The 13,041-nt window shown below is 37.6% G+C and overlaps 2 protein-coding genes across 2 annotated transcripts; both read right to left on the reverse strand.

Moving 5' to 3' along the window:
* Positions 1-372: 372 nt before the first annotated feature.
* Positions 373-9,320, reverse strand: LOC146133239 (putative 4-coumarate--CoA ligase 1). Its single transcript, XM_083397936.1, has 12 exons — positions 9,161-9,320; positions 8,732-8,942; positions 6,651-6,757; positions 6,501-6,573; positions 6,266-6,398; positions 5,667-5,832; positions 5,370-5,538; positions 4,917-5,014; positions 4,535-4,606; positions 3,502-3,657; positions 2,535-2,697; positions 373-497 (listed from the first exon to the last, which is right to left on the reverse strand). The coding sequence occupies exons 1-12, from the start codon at positions 9,260-9,262 to the stop codon at positions 373-375; spliced, it is 1,575 nt and encodes a 524-aa protein (XP_083254062.1). The 5' UTR covers positions 9,263-9,320.
* A 555-nt stretch (positions 9,321-9,875) lies between these two features.
* LOC146133240 (zinc finger BED domain-containing protein 5-like) lies at positions 9,876-11,760 on the reverse strand. The gene has a single exon (XM_083396965.1). The coding sequence runs from the start codon at positions 11,758-11,760 to the stop codon at positions 10,000-10,002; it is 1,761 nt and encodes a 586-aa protein (XP_083253091.1). The 3' UTR covers positions 9,876-9,999.
* Between the last annotated feature and the right edge of the window lie 1,281 nt (positions 11,761-13,041).

Genomic DNA, 13,041 nt, shown 5'->3' on the forward strand with positions numbered 1-13,041 from the left:
ACGTCACCTGTAAAGTTTTCACGATTCGCCCCCACCCTATACAAAACATTGATCTGCCCCGGGCCCATGCAAACTCAGCCTTAAAATATTCTTGCTCACTAAATAATATTTGCCCATAAGAAAATTTTCTTAGAGGGAACACTGCCGTGCACCCCTGTAAATCCTACTTTCAGGAATTTACGAAAATGCCCAAGTACATTTTTTACCAACTGTTATTGCAAATGTAGACTATTATAAAATATGGAAAGGACTGATTTTCTCTTCTCTTTATTAAAACAATACTTTTATTAAAATATACAAACAAAGAAAACACAAAATAGGGCCAATAAAGTAGTTTATTTAAACAAATAGAATGATTTACAAAGACAAGGTTTAAAGCCGCGATTTTGCTTCCCTTTCACGGAGCTTTCGACGCAAGATTTTTCCGCTCGCACTCTTCGGTATGACGTCACAAAATACGATGCCCCCGTCCAGGTACTTGTATGACGATACCTTGCCTGTAATGCAGAGTTTGGGTAGATAATATGCTTGATAGATGGAAGAGTATGTCAAGGATGTTTTGTAAATGAAGCCGTACCACGCATTAGAAAATATATAAAACAAATCAAAATATAAATGACCCACATTTTTCAATCGGTGTTAGATTTTCTCTTTATTGGAAATGTCAGTACACTTAAGTCACTGTTTTCAAATGTTTTGAGCGAAATGATTTGGCTTGACTTAGTTCTTTCGTACAAATGACTTGACCTTGGGTTAAAGTATTTTTATTAAACAAATTTTAGTAAAATGTGCTTGGTTTTCTTAAATCTTTGCTTGTTAAAATGTTTACTCTCTATATAGGTTACGTTATTGTTGTGTGCGAAAGAAAATACCTTTTTATTAATTTTACAATTTATTTTGGTGCAAATAGCTTAACGGACTTGCAACATTTTGCTTAACGTGCACAAAGCCTTTAGACTTTGTAAATGACTGAACTGGGACCAAAGTCATTTCAATTTAATGAGTGAGGATAATGAAATATTAGGACTTGAAGTTATATGTTGACAACAATTGTTATAAGTTGGTAAACAGATTGCTATAAATTTTAATATAGAAAAATGTATCGGTAAAGTAGACTTCGTCCGTCAGGATTTCGACCTATGTGGTCTATTACGGATTTAAGTGCGTAAATGAGGCTAAAATTGCCTAACTAATTAATTTGACCGGTAAATATCGGACATAGGCCAATAAAATGTTGTTTCTACCAACTGAGCTGCCTAAGCAATTAAGCAGTATCAGTTATGGAGCAAATATGGTAGTGGGCTATTCATAACACTTTTCGCAGCTGTATTCGACTATCCCGTGAGGCCGTGCAACTTCATTAAAAGGTTTAAAAGGGGCAAATAAAACAAGTTGGTTATTTATAGACAAGGATATCTCCAGTATAACTTTGGCGTCTGTAGTCAAAGTAACAAAGTCCGCGGTACACATAAGTAGTACACAGGGTGAATTCCGACAGGGTATAGCTGTTGATTGTGTATATAAATAAATTACCCTCTTATACGACTATACGTCTATATCTAACCTATATGTTTAGCAAGCAATATACCTTATAATTTTGTCATAAGATTGGGCAGTTCTAAACTTGTACAACTATTATAAAACAAGCAGTAATTATTTAAACACAGTTCAAACTTCATATGGTTCCACAGTCCTGTTTATTATTGATATAAAACATTTTTATCTAGCATCGTTTATATTTGCATTTCACACTCGAACTAGTATATTCGAACAAGTAAGTCCAGATTTTAAGCCGACATCGGACACGAAGTGTTAGTGTCGGTACTTAAAATGCACAACATTTCTGGGTATAGAATTGGTAGCATACCGATCAAATTTACAATTAATTTGTGCATTAGCCTTGTTCGGCAAGAAACGTAGCGTTTTCTACCTTGAAAAGTAGGTAAATTTATTATAAAATATGAGCCTACATAAAAAAAGTAAAATAAGTAAACCTTCTAACGCAGTGGTTCTTAAACTTTTTTTACCGCGGACACCTAACATTTTTTTTGCCTCGCATGGACCACGGTAGGAAAAAAATCAAGAATGACGTCATGAATGGACGTCACAATACAAATAGACTTCAGAAATCTGCTGATTTCGGTCCAAAAATGTGAAACTAAGATGGGGTCTTAATGCATTCAGTGCAAAACCGTTTTATATTTTACTAAACCGTTTTCTTTGATAAATTTATTACTTCTTAAATATATACACTAATATTTTAATTTGGTTTTCATGGACCCCCTAAAACTAGTTCACGGACCCCCCAAGGGGTCCATGGACCGCAGTTTAAGAACCCCTGTTCTAACGCAATCGCTAATTTCGATTTAATAGCCTAGAAAACAAAACCATCGCACCTAGCAACACCCTCGTTTGGTATCGCATCGACTTTTTGCTCAAAACATGGACTTCTTTATGTTTAAAAGATAGGTTTATCTTGGTAATTTAAACCGAGATCAGAGATTGAACTTTGTTTATTTTTTACTTTGCCCTACCATGTAAGTATTTATGAACACCAGACTCCGTTAGACTTCTATCTTTTGTGACAATAAACGCTTTAGGAACTTCTCCACTTTTTAAGTGTGGCACTCCGATGACTGCGGCGTCTGTCACAGCAGGGTGAGTTAGCAATATTTCTTCCAATTCTGCTGGAGCCACCTGTAACATGTAAAGCGAATGCAGGGTGAACAATATGCTAAAATTGTCACTCGTCTGTCGGACAAGTGTCTACCGCAGTGTTGTGCACAATTGATTTTGAACTATTAGAGACAGTATAAGTCAAGACATTGACAAAAATAAAACGTTAAATTATCCAAATTGGTGACGTCCTCCGATATTGACCATTGCCTCAACTAACAAAAAATAACACAAACATAACATATAGGAAGCGAATTGTTTTACGTGCAAAACTTGAGATAAATATCTCAACTGTATAAATATATTTAAAGAGAACTTAACTTTAACCCAACCCTGTTGACGCCATTACTTAAGTCCAAGTCACGTCATTCGTCTAACTAAAAGCTTTAAGTCAATTCAATTCAATTTGGCCTTGTCAAGTTATGTCGCGTGCAAACAGTGAGTTTTATATCCAGCGATATATCGAAACACCTCTACTTAAGTTTATTCTGTGTTTGGTTTATTCTTTGTTGTAGTTCCGCAACGGTGTAGCGCTAACGTGATAGTTAAAGCGTTAGTTTTAAACATTCACAGTTCAACAAAATTAATCTGACAGTAGCCGAATAATACAAACATGTTTCGCCAGTCGGACGAGTATTCCTCTGAAGAAAATAATTACCCATATTTTTGCACGTTTACCGATAGTTTTTAATATACATTTTCGTCTTTGTATTTATTTTAAAATAAGCGCCAGCCGAACAAAAATTATAGCCTGGTGGGTTCTACAGCTTTAAGTTTTCCCAAAACTTGTCTTTATATAAGGTTAACGATATTAATGTGGTGAACCTGAAATCCTTTGACTTTGATTAGCTCCTTTAAACGATCAACAATGTAGATATGGCCGTGTTCATCAAAGTAACCGACATCACCAGTGTGAAACCAACCATCTAGGTCGATTGCAGTAGATGTTGCTTGTGGATTTTTGTAGTAGCCTATTGTCACCTTAACAGAAATAAAATCAGCGCATAAGACAAAGTTGCAAAATGATCATATTTATTAATTTTAAATCATATTGGATTTACATATCCGAGTTAGTTGGACATAAATTGTCATTTTTTTATGTTTTAAGGTAGAAATACTTGTTTTGTAACAGCGATGAAGTTATTTTGTGTAGGTAATATGTGTTTTCCTGTCATTGACCAGTCTCAAAATGTTTTAGATTTTTACATTTGATGAATGTCATTCAAAAAAGTTTTTACGGCGTTCTATTGGATATATATAATGAGAGACACACACGCATATGTGTTCAACAACTGTGATTCTAGTGCGACGGTCCCTGAAAGGCCGGAGGTCGTGAGTTTGAACCTCACTGAAGGCTATAGTTGTTTTTCTAGCCTGCCTTGCTTGCATGATTAAACAGGCTTTCGGTGTATTATCATAGAACAGCCGTAATCGTTGGTCAAAAAGCAGCTTCAGATGGGCTAGATCACAGTTGTTGAACACACATGCGTGTGAATGATTGTCGATCCCATTCAACGTGCAAGCATTGGCGTATGGTTGTTCTTGACTGGATCCCCTCTGAGCCTATTATGCAGCTTATTTGCTAGGGCGACTTTCCTGGTATGGCCGGAGGTCATGAATTCGAACCTCACTGCAGACTACTTGTTTTTCTTGCCTGCCTTGCTTGCATCATTGATTGACAGATTCGATTATTCTGTTACTGCTTCGCTGTATTAGCTATATATTTTAAACACACAAAAAGTAGCATTGAATAAATCTCTTTTTATTTGTATTATGAAACTTTTATATATAAATTCCTCAACGATATACGATTCATAAAGCAGGTTGTTTTATAATTTAAGGAGGTGGTTATCCATACCTGGGGACCTTTGGTGCATATTTCACCGTTTTGATTTGCTTCTAGTTCAAGGCCTGTTTCTGTATCAATAATCTTTAAAGAAAACCGACATAAAGTTTCGTTTAACAACTGCTTAATGCTGCCAAACAGATATAGTTAGCCTTAAGGGTTCAATAAAAAGATGAAAGATAATGATTATACGATAGGCTAAATTAACATAGATTTAAAAATGTCAAATGAAACATCGGATTTAATGCAATTATTGCGGCACAAGATCATTACCGTTTACAAAAAAACTAAACCCACATTAAGCTGAATCAACATAATAATGTACAGTACCGTATTCATTTTCTAAAACCTCAATTTGTGGTATTGATCTGCAAATAAAAAAATGTCAAATCACCTTTAGCTTGGTATTGACTGCCACTTGTCCTACAGATTTAATCGATGTCAGACGGTCAATTGTAGCCGTTAGAGGGAGAGCTTCGGTTAAACCCCAATCTAAGGAAAATCGTCAGTGGATTTTAAACGGTTGTATATTCATGCTTTTATAATTCCAGACAAAACGTAAGTTTCGGTTGCATAGAAAAAATTGCAGGCCAAATATAAATGTTTGTAAGTACTAAGTGTGTTTCAGTTTCTTTGGGTTGCAAAAATTTACATCGAAAAAAGAGTTTGTGACACTGTCAAGTATATTCAGTTAGAATGAGCGAAAAAAAACTAAAAAAAACTCGTTTAAATAGTTGTTTCTCGTCCAAATACAATTCACCTGAAAATATAACAAGTAGCCATATTACCTTTAATACCGATAATAAGTTAAATCTATACATGGACGTTCTCCCTAATTATATATTACTTTGGTAAAAATCAACAGCCAGTCTCTTTTTAAATTCTTGTCCCGCAACCTCCGGTAGAGGAGCGCCTCCACATGTTATCCTTGACAAAGATGAGGTGTCATACGAGGAAAGAAAAGACGAATTGTTGACTTCCAGAACGACCGGAGGTACAGCTTCCAGGGTGGTTATCTGAAATAGCATTTTGTTTTTCTTCAGCGTTTGGAAATTTGCTTTTAATTTGAATTTTCTGTATTACTTTAAAATACGCATTATCCATGTTTTATTGTTAAAATCCTGAACTTAATCTGAGCAAATACCTTGTACTGTTGCACAGATTCGAGGAAACGTTTAACAGTAAACCGTCGCTGTAAAACCAATTTGGCCCCTTGAACTATGGAACAGAATGTCATCATCGTTCCGAACATGTGAAAAACTGGCTGAACTAAATAGTAAGTGTCCTTACTCGACAATCTGATCATCACACTGAAATGAAATGTCACATGAATAGTCATTTATTTCTGTTATGTAAGAACTCTATACCAGTGCTCTTCAACCTCTTTTGATTTGGTGAACCCTTAAAGTTGTTGTGACGAACTGGTGCACCCTGTTTACTTAAAAGGTAAACTGAGGTAAATCCGCTATGAAAAATCATTATGGGTATCAATATAATCATGCCAATTAAACCGAGCGGAGCTGTCGCATCAACATTAAAAGAATACAGAGTTTCATTTACATAACAGTTGAAACCTACATCTTTTTTATAATATCCTGTATATCAAATATTAATGGTTCATAAAAAGTTTATGATGCACCCTTGTATCTTTTCGGACTTGTGCACCCCATGCATATTTTGGTGCACCCTAGGGTTTACCGTGCACACTGGTTGAAGAGCACTGCTCTATACAATGGTTGGTACCTTGCAAGCACAACCATAGAAACCATGTTTCGCTGACTGAGCATCACTCCTTTTGGTAGACCTGTAGTGCCACTGGAGTAGGGCAAGTAAAAGGGAGTTTCCCTTTTCTCTGGCCTTCTATCGAACGGAAAATCTTCGGAAGTACGCAAAAATAATTTATTTAACTTTAGTGCAGTATAAAACCTTAACAATTTGTAAGGAAACATATTCAATTAAAAATTAACCTTTCACATACCTGCTTTGTCAGCTTTGGAAACAAGCTCTTGAAATGATGTGGATCCTTGTGTTGATTGTACGGTGAATATGTTCTGAAATGTTGATTACTTTAAGTTAGTGGGAAAGTAACTTATAGAATGTTTCAACTAATACTATGTTGGCGACTAACCTTTATTGAGTCGACTCTTTTTGAAACAGCTATATTTTTCTGATAATTGATGCTTTCGACAAACAATATTTTTGGACGAGAATGGCCAAATTGCTTTGCAATTTCGTCTGAAAAATTATAGAGGTGATGAATTTCGGTTTAGAGTTATCTTTGTAAATAGCCGTATTTGACTCATTCTAGATAGAAGAATCAGTGTGCACTGTATAAAGACAAATTGTATTGAATTCTCGGCAAGGTTTCGCACAACCGACAACCGTGCTTCATCAGGTCATCAGGTGGGGGGGAATGCAACTTCCTTCACGTGGTCCTCACTGTTAATTCACTGGCAAACAATGATGACCGAAAGTTGCAAACATAGAGCCCAAACCAGGTCTAAAACTGAGGAAAACGCCCTTTTGAAGGCGTGGTGGCAAGACTGCTGCCGAAAAGTACATACGACCCACCATTTTGCAGTTGAACATATAAGGACTTACCTCTAGCAAGATTAGCGTTGTTGAACAACTAGTCTATAAACATAAAGTCCTGGTCATCCTTCTTCAGAAAATGCACTGCGACAAAGAAGAAAAGCTAGCGATTCTCAACTTTAAACTAGCTGGGTCAACCCAGAGCAAGACGCACCGCATAGCCACGTTTGTCCACGCAACTTTGAGTTGGTCTCTTTCTACGAGCACCGCATCGAGTGCATGGTCTGAAGAAGACGAACAAACAATATACTGGATGGCCAACATCTGCCCCAAAATGTATCCCGGAATAATGCAAAATCTTGGCTCAAACGAAACAACAACAACAACAGGTCAAAGACTTTGTGAGCATGTGACTGTTGATTGGTTAGACGTCACCATTCTTATCGCCTTTACGCGCGCTTGTGCTTTTACGTGCTTTTTAATGGTTTTTATATACACTTTGACCTGATGAAGAGGTTGTGCGAAAGCTTGTCGAGAATTCAATACAATTTGTCTTTATACAGTGCCACCTTTCTTCGGTTTACAGTTAGTTTGCTGTTATGGACTATAGCAGTGCTTCTTAAACTTTTTTATGTTTCATGATATGATAAAGTTATCTCGTCTATATATAACAGCAAAAAATGAAAAAAAAAATTAGGTTGTTTCGCAAGCTATCATCCATTTCTGGCGGTTTACCCTTATTCACACCTTTTGGTTGGTTTACCATTGCAAAAATTTTATTTACCCCGGGGTGAACATTCACCTGATTAAGAAACACTGGACTATAGGACCTGCGTGTAGAATATTGTTTCTATATAAACACACCCGCGGAAACTTGTTTTTGCCTATCGATTGTCAATCAATGCCAAGTATGTATAATTAAGCAAACTTACTCCCAGCTATAAGATCAACTACCCTCAAAGATGAGACCGCGAGTTGGAATCACACCATATAATACCTTGCTCGGAATTTAATTATTTTGGGTTGCTGATTACGCTACTAACGCTTACTTGACAATCCGCTCTTCATTATAAAATATTTTTTTAGTTCTAATTGGCACACTGCTGTTCAGTGCTACAGGGCTTGGACATCTCAGATAACGTAGAGACATTTAAAATATGATCTGGAAGGATTTAAAAAAAAAAGTGTTAGGTTGCCATTGTGGCATGTTGCACAAAAGCTTTCTGCGAACAAGTATTTTGTTGTATTTTCAATTTATTTTACAAACAGACGAGTTCCCTAATACTTCCGACTTCACACATCGGATAAACCAGTTAACATTATTGTTAACGTTTCACACAAATTTCAAACATAAAGTTGGCACGTATACTAGGAATATCGAAGCCCATATAGAAAGTCTATTTTGTTTTTGACAAGTTTGCGGATGGTATTCTTAACATTGCGTAGACTTTTCTCCATATATAGAGGCTGCATAAATTTGATGAACGTAATGATTTGAGGTTATAGTTTGACGTAGTAAGAATGTAAATGTCCATATGAAAGTACGAATATTTCTTTCTTTATTTTGAACAGGGTGAGCGAGGAATTGATTCATGGTCTTTAATATTCCTGCTATACTTCAAAATAAAGCTTCATCTCCACCACTAAAACACTTTTTCAACTTTACTAAATTCTTACCCTCGGTATAATTAGGATTGCAAGTGGTTAAAACTCCTCCACAGGCTGCAGTCGCCAAAACAATTACAGCAAACTCCCGCCTGTTGACAAGGGAAACTGCCACCACCTCACCCTCTTTTACCCCGAGTTTGTTTAGCGCAGCGGCGCATAGGATAACACTGTCGTATAGTTGTCTGCACGTGGTTGTCCTGCCATTCTCATCGGCCTCAATCTGAAGAGAAATAATTTAGTCCACTATCAAATATGTTTTACAGCTTTCACGCAATTTAGAAAACCAATCATTGAGGGAAAATAAAATCTGGTAGTTTTTAAAGGCCCTACAGTATTTTTTATGGTACATCACTTGAATGTAGCCTAGCTATAATTGTATTTTACTTGTATTTTAACATGTGGTAATGGTTACAATTCCACCTTTGGTGTTTATCTTACCAATGCAATGTTGTCGCCATAAGCTAACAAGTGTTGCAGGACGAACTCGCTAAAAGTGACATCTGGTATGACCACATCCGGTATAGGGCTGCAAAGCACCATGTTTACCACTCGTGACAAAGTTATTCAGAATCCGATAAAGATTAATTTAGACCTAGAGTTGAGAAAACCTAGGGTGCAAATTCTTATTTAGGTACATTTTGAAAAGAGTATGGCAAACTTAGCTGGACAACGAGTTCGTTTACCACCAACCAAACTAATGTATTTATCAGCTACTCTACTTTATAATCTAAAAATGTGTTGGGCCTGGTCAAAAAGGGGGATCTCAAATAGACACAATATGAAGTCATGGTGTGACGCTATAAAAACAGTTAGCCTGAAAAGCTGGTACGTTAGCAGTTGTGCGTAAGTTTAGTCTGAAGTAAATGTAAAAAAAAGGGTCGCACAAAGCGACATTTGCTGTGACATGAAAACTTTCAGACAAGAAAGACAGATGGGATTCGTGAATCACAAATAACAATTCCATTGGAGTATTTAGGGGCGGGCAATTATTTATAATCGCGGGCCGCATGAGAAACTTAAAATGTTGTGGCGGGCCAGGCAAAAATGGGATTTCAAATACACGCAATATGACGTCATACTCTGACGGGATAAAACAGTGATTCCCAAACTTATTCTACTGGCGTACCATTCAGAGGTTTCGTACTGTCTTCGCGTACCACCTACACCCAGAAAATTTGAAAAACTCAAAAACTACAATAACAATTTTTTGTACTAACTAATATCAGCCCAGATTTGAAAGACAAATTAAAAAATGAACAAAAACACAACAAATATGTTTAATGAGATGGATGTAATTGTTTGTTCTCGACCAGCTGGTCAATACGAGGAATAGCATTGCTGACAGCGCAGCGAAAATCATGCCCAGGTGCAGCAAGACGGTTCCGGCTTTTCGATTTGATGGCCATCAAAGCCGAAAACCCCTGCTCGCACTCCCACGTAGATGGAAATATCAACAAGTGAGGAACAGCGTGATTGGCTAGGTTTGGGTACGATGGCGCCATGCTCAACCAAAAATTTATAGGACAGCCTTCCTTATGCTTAATCTTTGCCGTCATGTCAGTTTGAATGTCGATTAGTTCTTCTTGTTCCCCAGTCCCTACAGGTAGATCGGCCGGGTCAACGAAGAATGGGTTGGTGGAGTAAGCACAAGATGCAACGTCAGGAAAGTAATGCATCAACTCCGTCTTTAGTTGCGAAAGATGACAGGCAATTTCTTTAGAAAGTTCATGATTAGGTTCGTTCTCAACAGAGGTGAGGCATTTGAACATTCCGTAGCTTTTATTCTTCACGTTCTCTGTCCAGAGGGCCAGTTTACGTACAAACGCTTCCAGCTTCGAGATAAACTCAGGTAAACTTCTGTTGGGACCTTGGAATGACAGGTTGAAGTTGTTTAGGACTTCGAAGATGTCGGATAAATAGGCCAATCTTGTAACAAAATCCTTACTCTCTAGATCTGTTTGAAAAGCGTGATTTTTCTCCCTGAAAAATTGCAGTAGCTCATCCCGCAGTTCAAACAGTCTCCTTGTCGCATTACCGCGAGAGAGCCAGCGCACTTCCGTGTAATAGAGAAGACCGGTGTGGTTGGAGCCAAAATCTCCACAAAGTCGCTTGAACAATCGGGTATTTAGGGCGGATGTTTTAACAAAATTTACCAGTTTGATAACTCGGTTCAGGCAGAGTAACATATTCTCAGGAAGCACCTTTGCGCAGAGGGCAAATCTATGTATGAAGCAATGAACAATGGTTGCGTTTGGTGAAACAACTTTCAGATGAGACGCAAAGCCTGATTTACGCCCCAGCATGGAGGGAGCCCCGTCTGTTGTACAGCCAATAAACTTTTTCCAGTCCAGTTCATTCTGTTTGAAAAAATTGTCCAACATTTCAAAAACATCTTTTCCTTTTGTTGTACTGGAAAGTTCCTTGCTCATCAGCAACTCAGTTTTCACAGAATCGTCTTGCGTGTAGCGAGCGTACACAAGTAACTGAGCATTGTTTGTTATGTCCGTCGATTCGTCCAGCTGAATTAAAAACCCAAACTTTGAGTTTTTCAAACCCACAATAACTTGGTCGGCAATATCAATGGACATCTCCTCTATTCGATTTTTGACAGTGTTGTTAGAAAGGGATACACTTTCTAGCTTTGCAGCCGCCTCCTCTCCAATCACGTGTTTAACCAAGATCTTTGCTGCTGGCATTACGAGAGACTCACCAATGGTATGTGCCTTCATGTTTTTAGCGACCAGGAGAGCGACTTCATAGGATGCTTTAACAACATCCTTCTTTCTCTGATATATTGTGCCACCCTTGTCCAGGCGCTGCCGCTTTGCGTTCTCCCCAAGTCGCTGAAAGTAACTCTCATCTCGGTCTTTCTCGTTAGAATGGTTTGTGTCAAGGTGACGCTTGAGGAGACTGGGTTTCATAGCCGAATTAGCAAGGGTCTTCATGCAAACTACACATTGCGGCAGAGACTCTCCCCTATGTTCGATAGCTATGAACCCATACTTTATGTAAGTTGGACTATACTTTCGCTTTGACATGTTAGAAAAAGCTTGTAAATATTAAACTAAATACAATTAAGCTGTAACACTACAACAGTTCCTAACAATATAAAAATTAGTTGAACATAAATGGAAGATCGATAGATAGTTAGGCTACAAAACTATCAGCAGAAGGTCTAGGCTACAGCTGACATGCCTACCTACTTCATATGCCTAACATACAATTGGCGTTTCTGCTGACGTGTGAAACCCAAATAAAAACAATTATGACATAATAATGCATAATACGTAGCTTAACCCGAATCTGCAACAACTAGCGTTGTATTGTACATTACAACTTAGTAACATTCCCGTTAGAATAGCTTACGTATGACTCCATGAAGAAAGTATAGGCTAATACACGCAACAAATACGTTATATTGCCTTAACTCTTTGCAACTTCAGTGAGTAGCTCGCGTACCACCTGGAAGGCTCTCGCGTACCACTAGTGGTACGCGTACCACAGTTTGGGAAACACTGGGATAAAACCAATAAACTGACAAACTTGTTATTACGTTTGTAGTGGTGCTCAATATGCAATTTAAGAAAAATTTAAAGAAAGACGTCGCGCGAAGCGTCAAATAATTGCGACAACATTGGTTTTAAAATGCCAACTTTAATTTAGATTTATAGGGGGACGTGACGCATTGAGCACAGATGAAGGATAAAAACTACATATCTTGTTAATATATTGGCATTTATCAAGTTGTCGGGCGCATTGACCTAAAAGTTAAAATACGTTTAAATTTCTTACAAAAAATTTTTTTTAGACTTAAGTTACCGATGTGTTACTTGCGGTACCACGGCCATTTTGCAAATACGGTATAAATCGGGTTCATTAACTAAATTAGGTTGACAACATGTAAATCGGTATGTTTCAGAGTTTAGAAAACGGCTGGTATTTAGTTCATAATTTAGGGACGGAATACATTCGACCGAAGCGCAAAAATATATAAATATTAGGATAAGTTTACTAAACTTTCGTTGGGGAGAGCACCATAAGTAGAGGACGCATTTTGGCTGTACAGATGCCAAAAATGCGCGTGGAATATATACGAGAGAGACAGAAGGGATTCGCGCGAAGCGCAAAATAATTTCAATTTTAGTATTTTAAACAGGCTAAAAATGGAGTTTTGCGGAAAAGAGGTTTAAGATACCGTACAACCAAACGTGTAGAAACTTGCCCTTGTTGGTTATATGCATTTAAAAAAAAATAGGCCGCGACCGGATTAAATCGCTTGGCGGGCCGATCCGGCTCGCGGGCCAGATGTTGCCCAGGTC

This window comes from Ascidiella aspersa, chromosome 9 (genome assembly GCF_963924565.1).
Source record: "Ascidiella aspersa chromosome 9, kaAscAspe10.2, whole genome shotgun sequence".
NCBI classification, from domain to species: Eukaryota; Metazoa; Chordata; class Ascidiacea; order Phlebobranchia; family Ascidiidae; genus Ascidiella; species Ascidiella aspersa.

Coding starts and splice junctions, on each gene's coding strand:
- LOC146133240 (XM_083396965.1), bottom strand. CDS start 11,760: ATGTCAAAGCGAAAGTATAGTCCAACTTACATAAAGTATGGGTTCATA.
- LOC146133239 (XM_083397936.1), bottom strand. CDS start 9,262: ATGGTGCTTTGCAGCCCTATACCGGATGTGGTCATACCAGATGTCACT. Junction 8,943..9,160: donor ATGGCGACAACATTGCATTG/GTAAGATAAACA, acceptor ATTTCTCTTCAG/ATTGAGGCCGATGAGAATGG. Junction 6,758..8,731: donor CAATCCTAATTATACCGAGG/GTAAGAATTTAG, acceptor ATAATTTTTCAG/ACGAAATTGCAAAGCAATTT.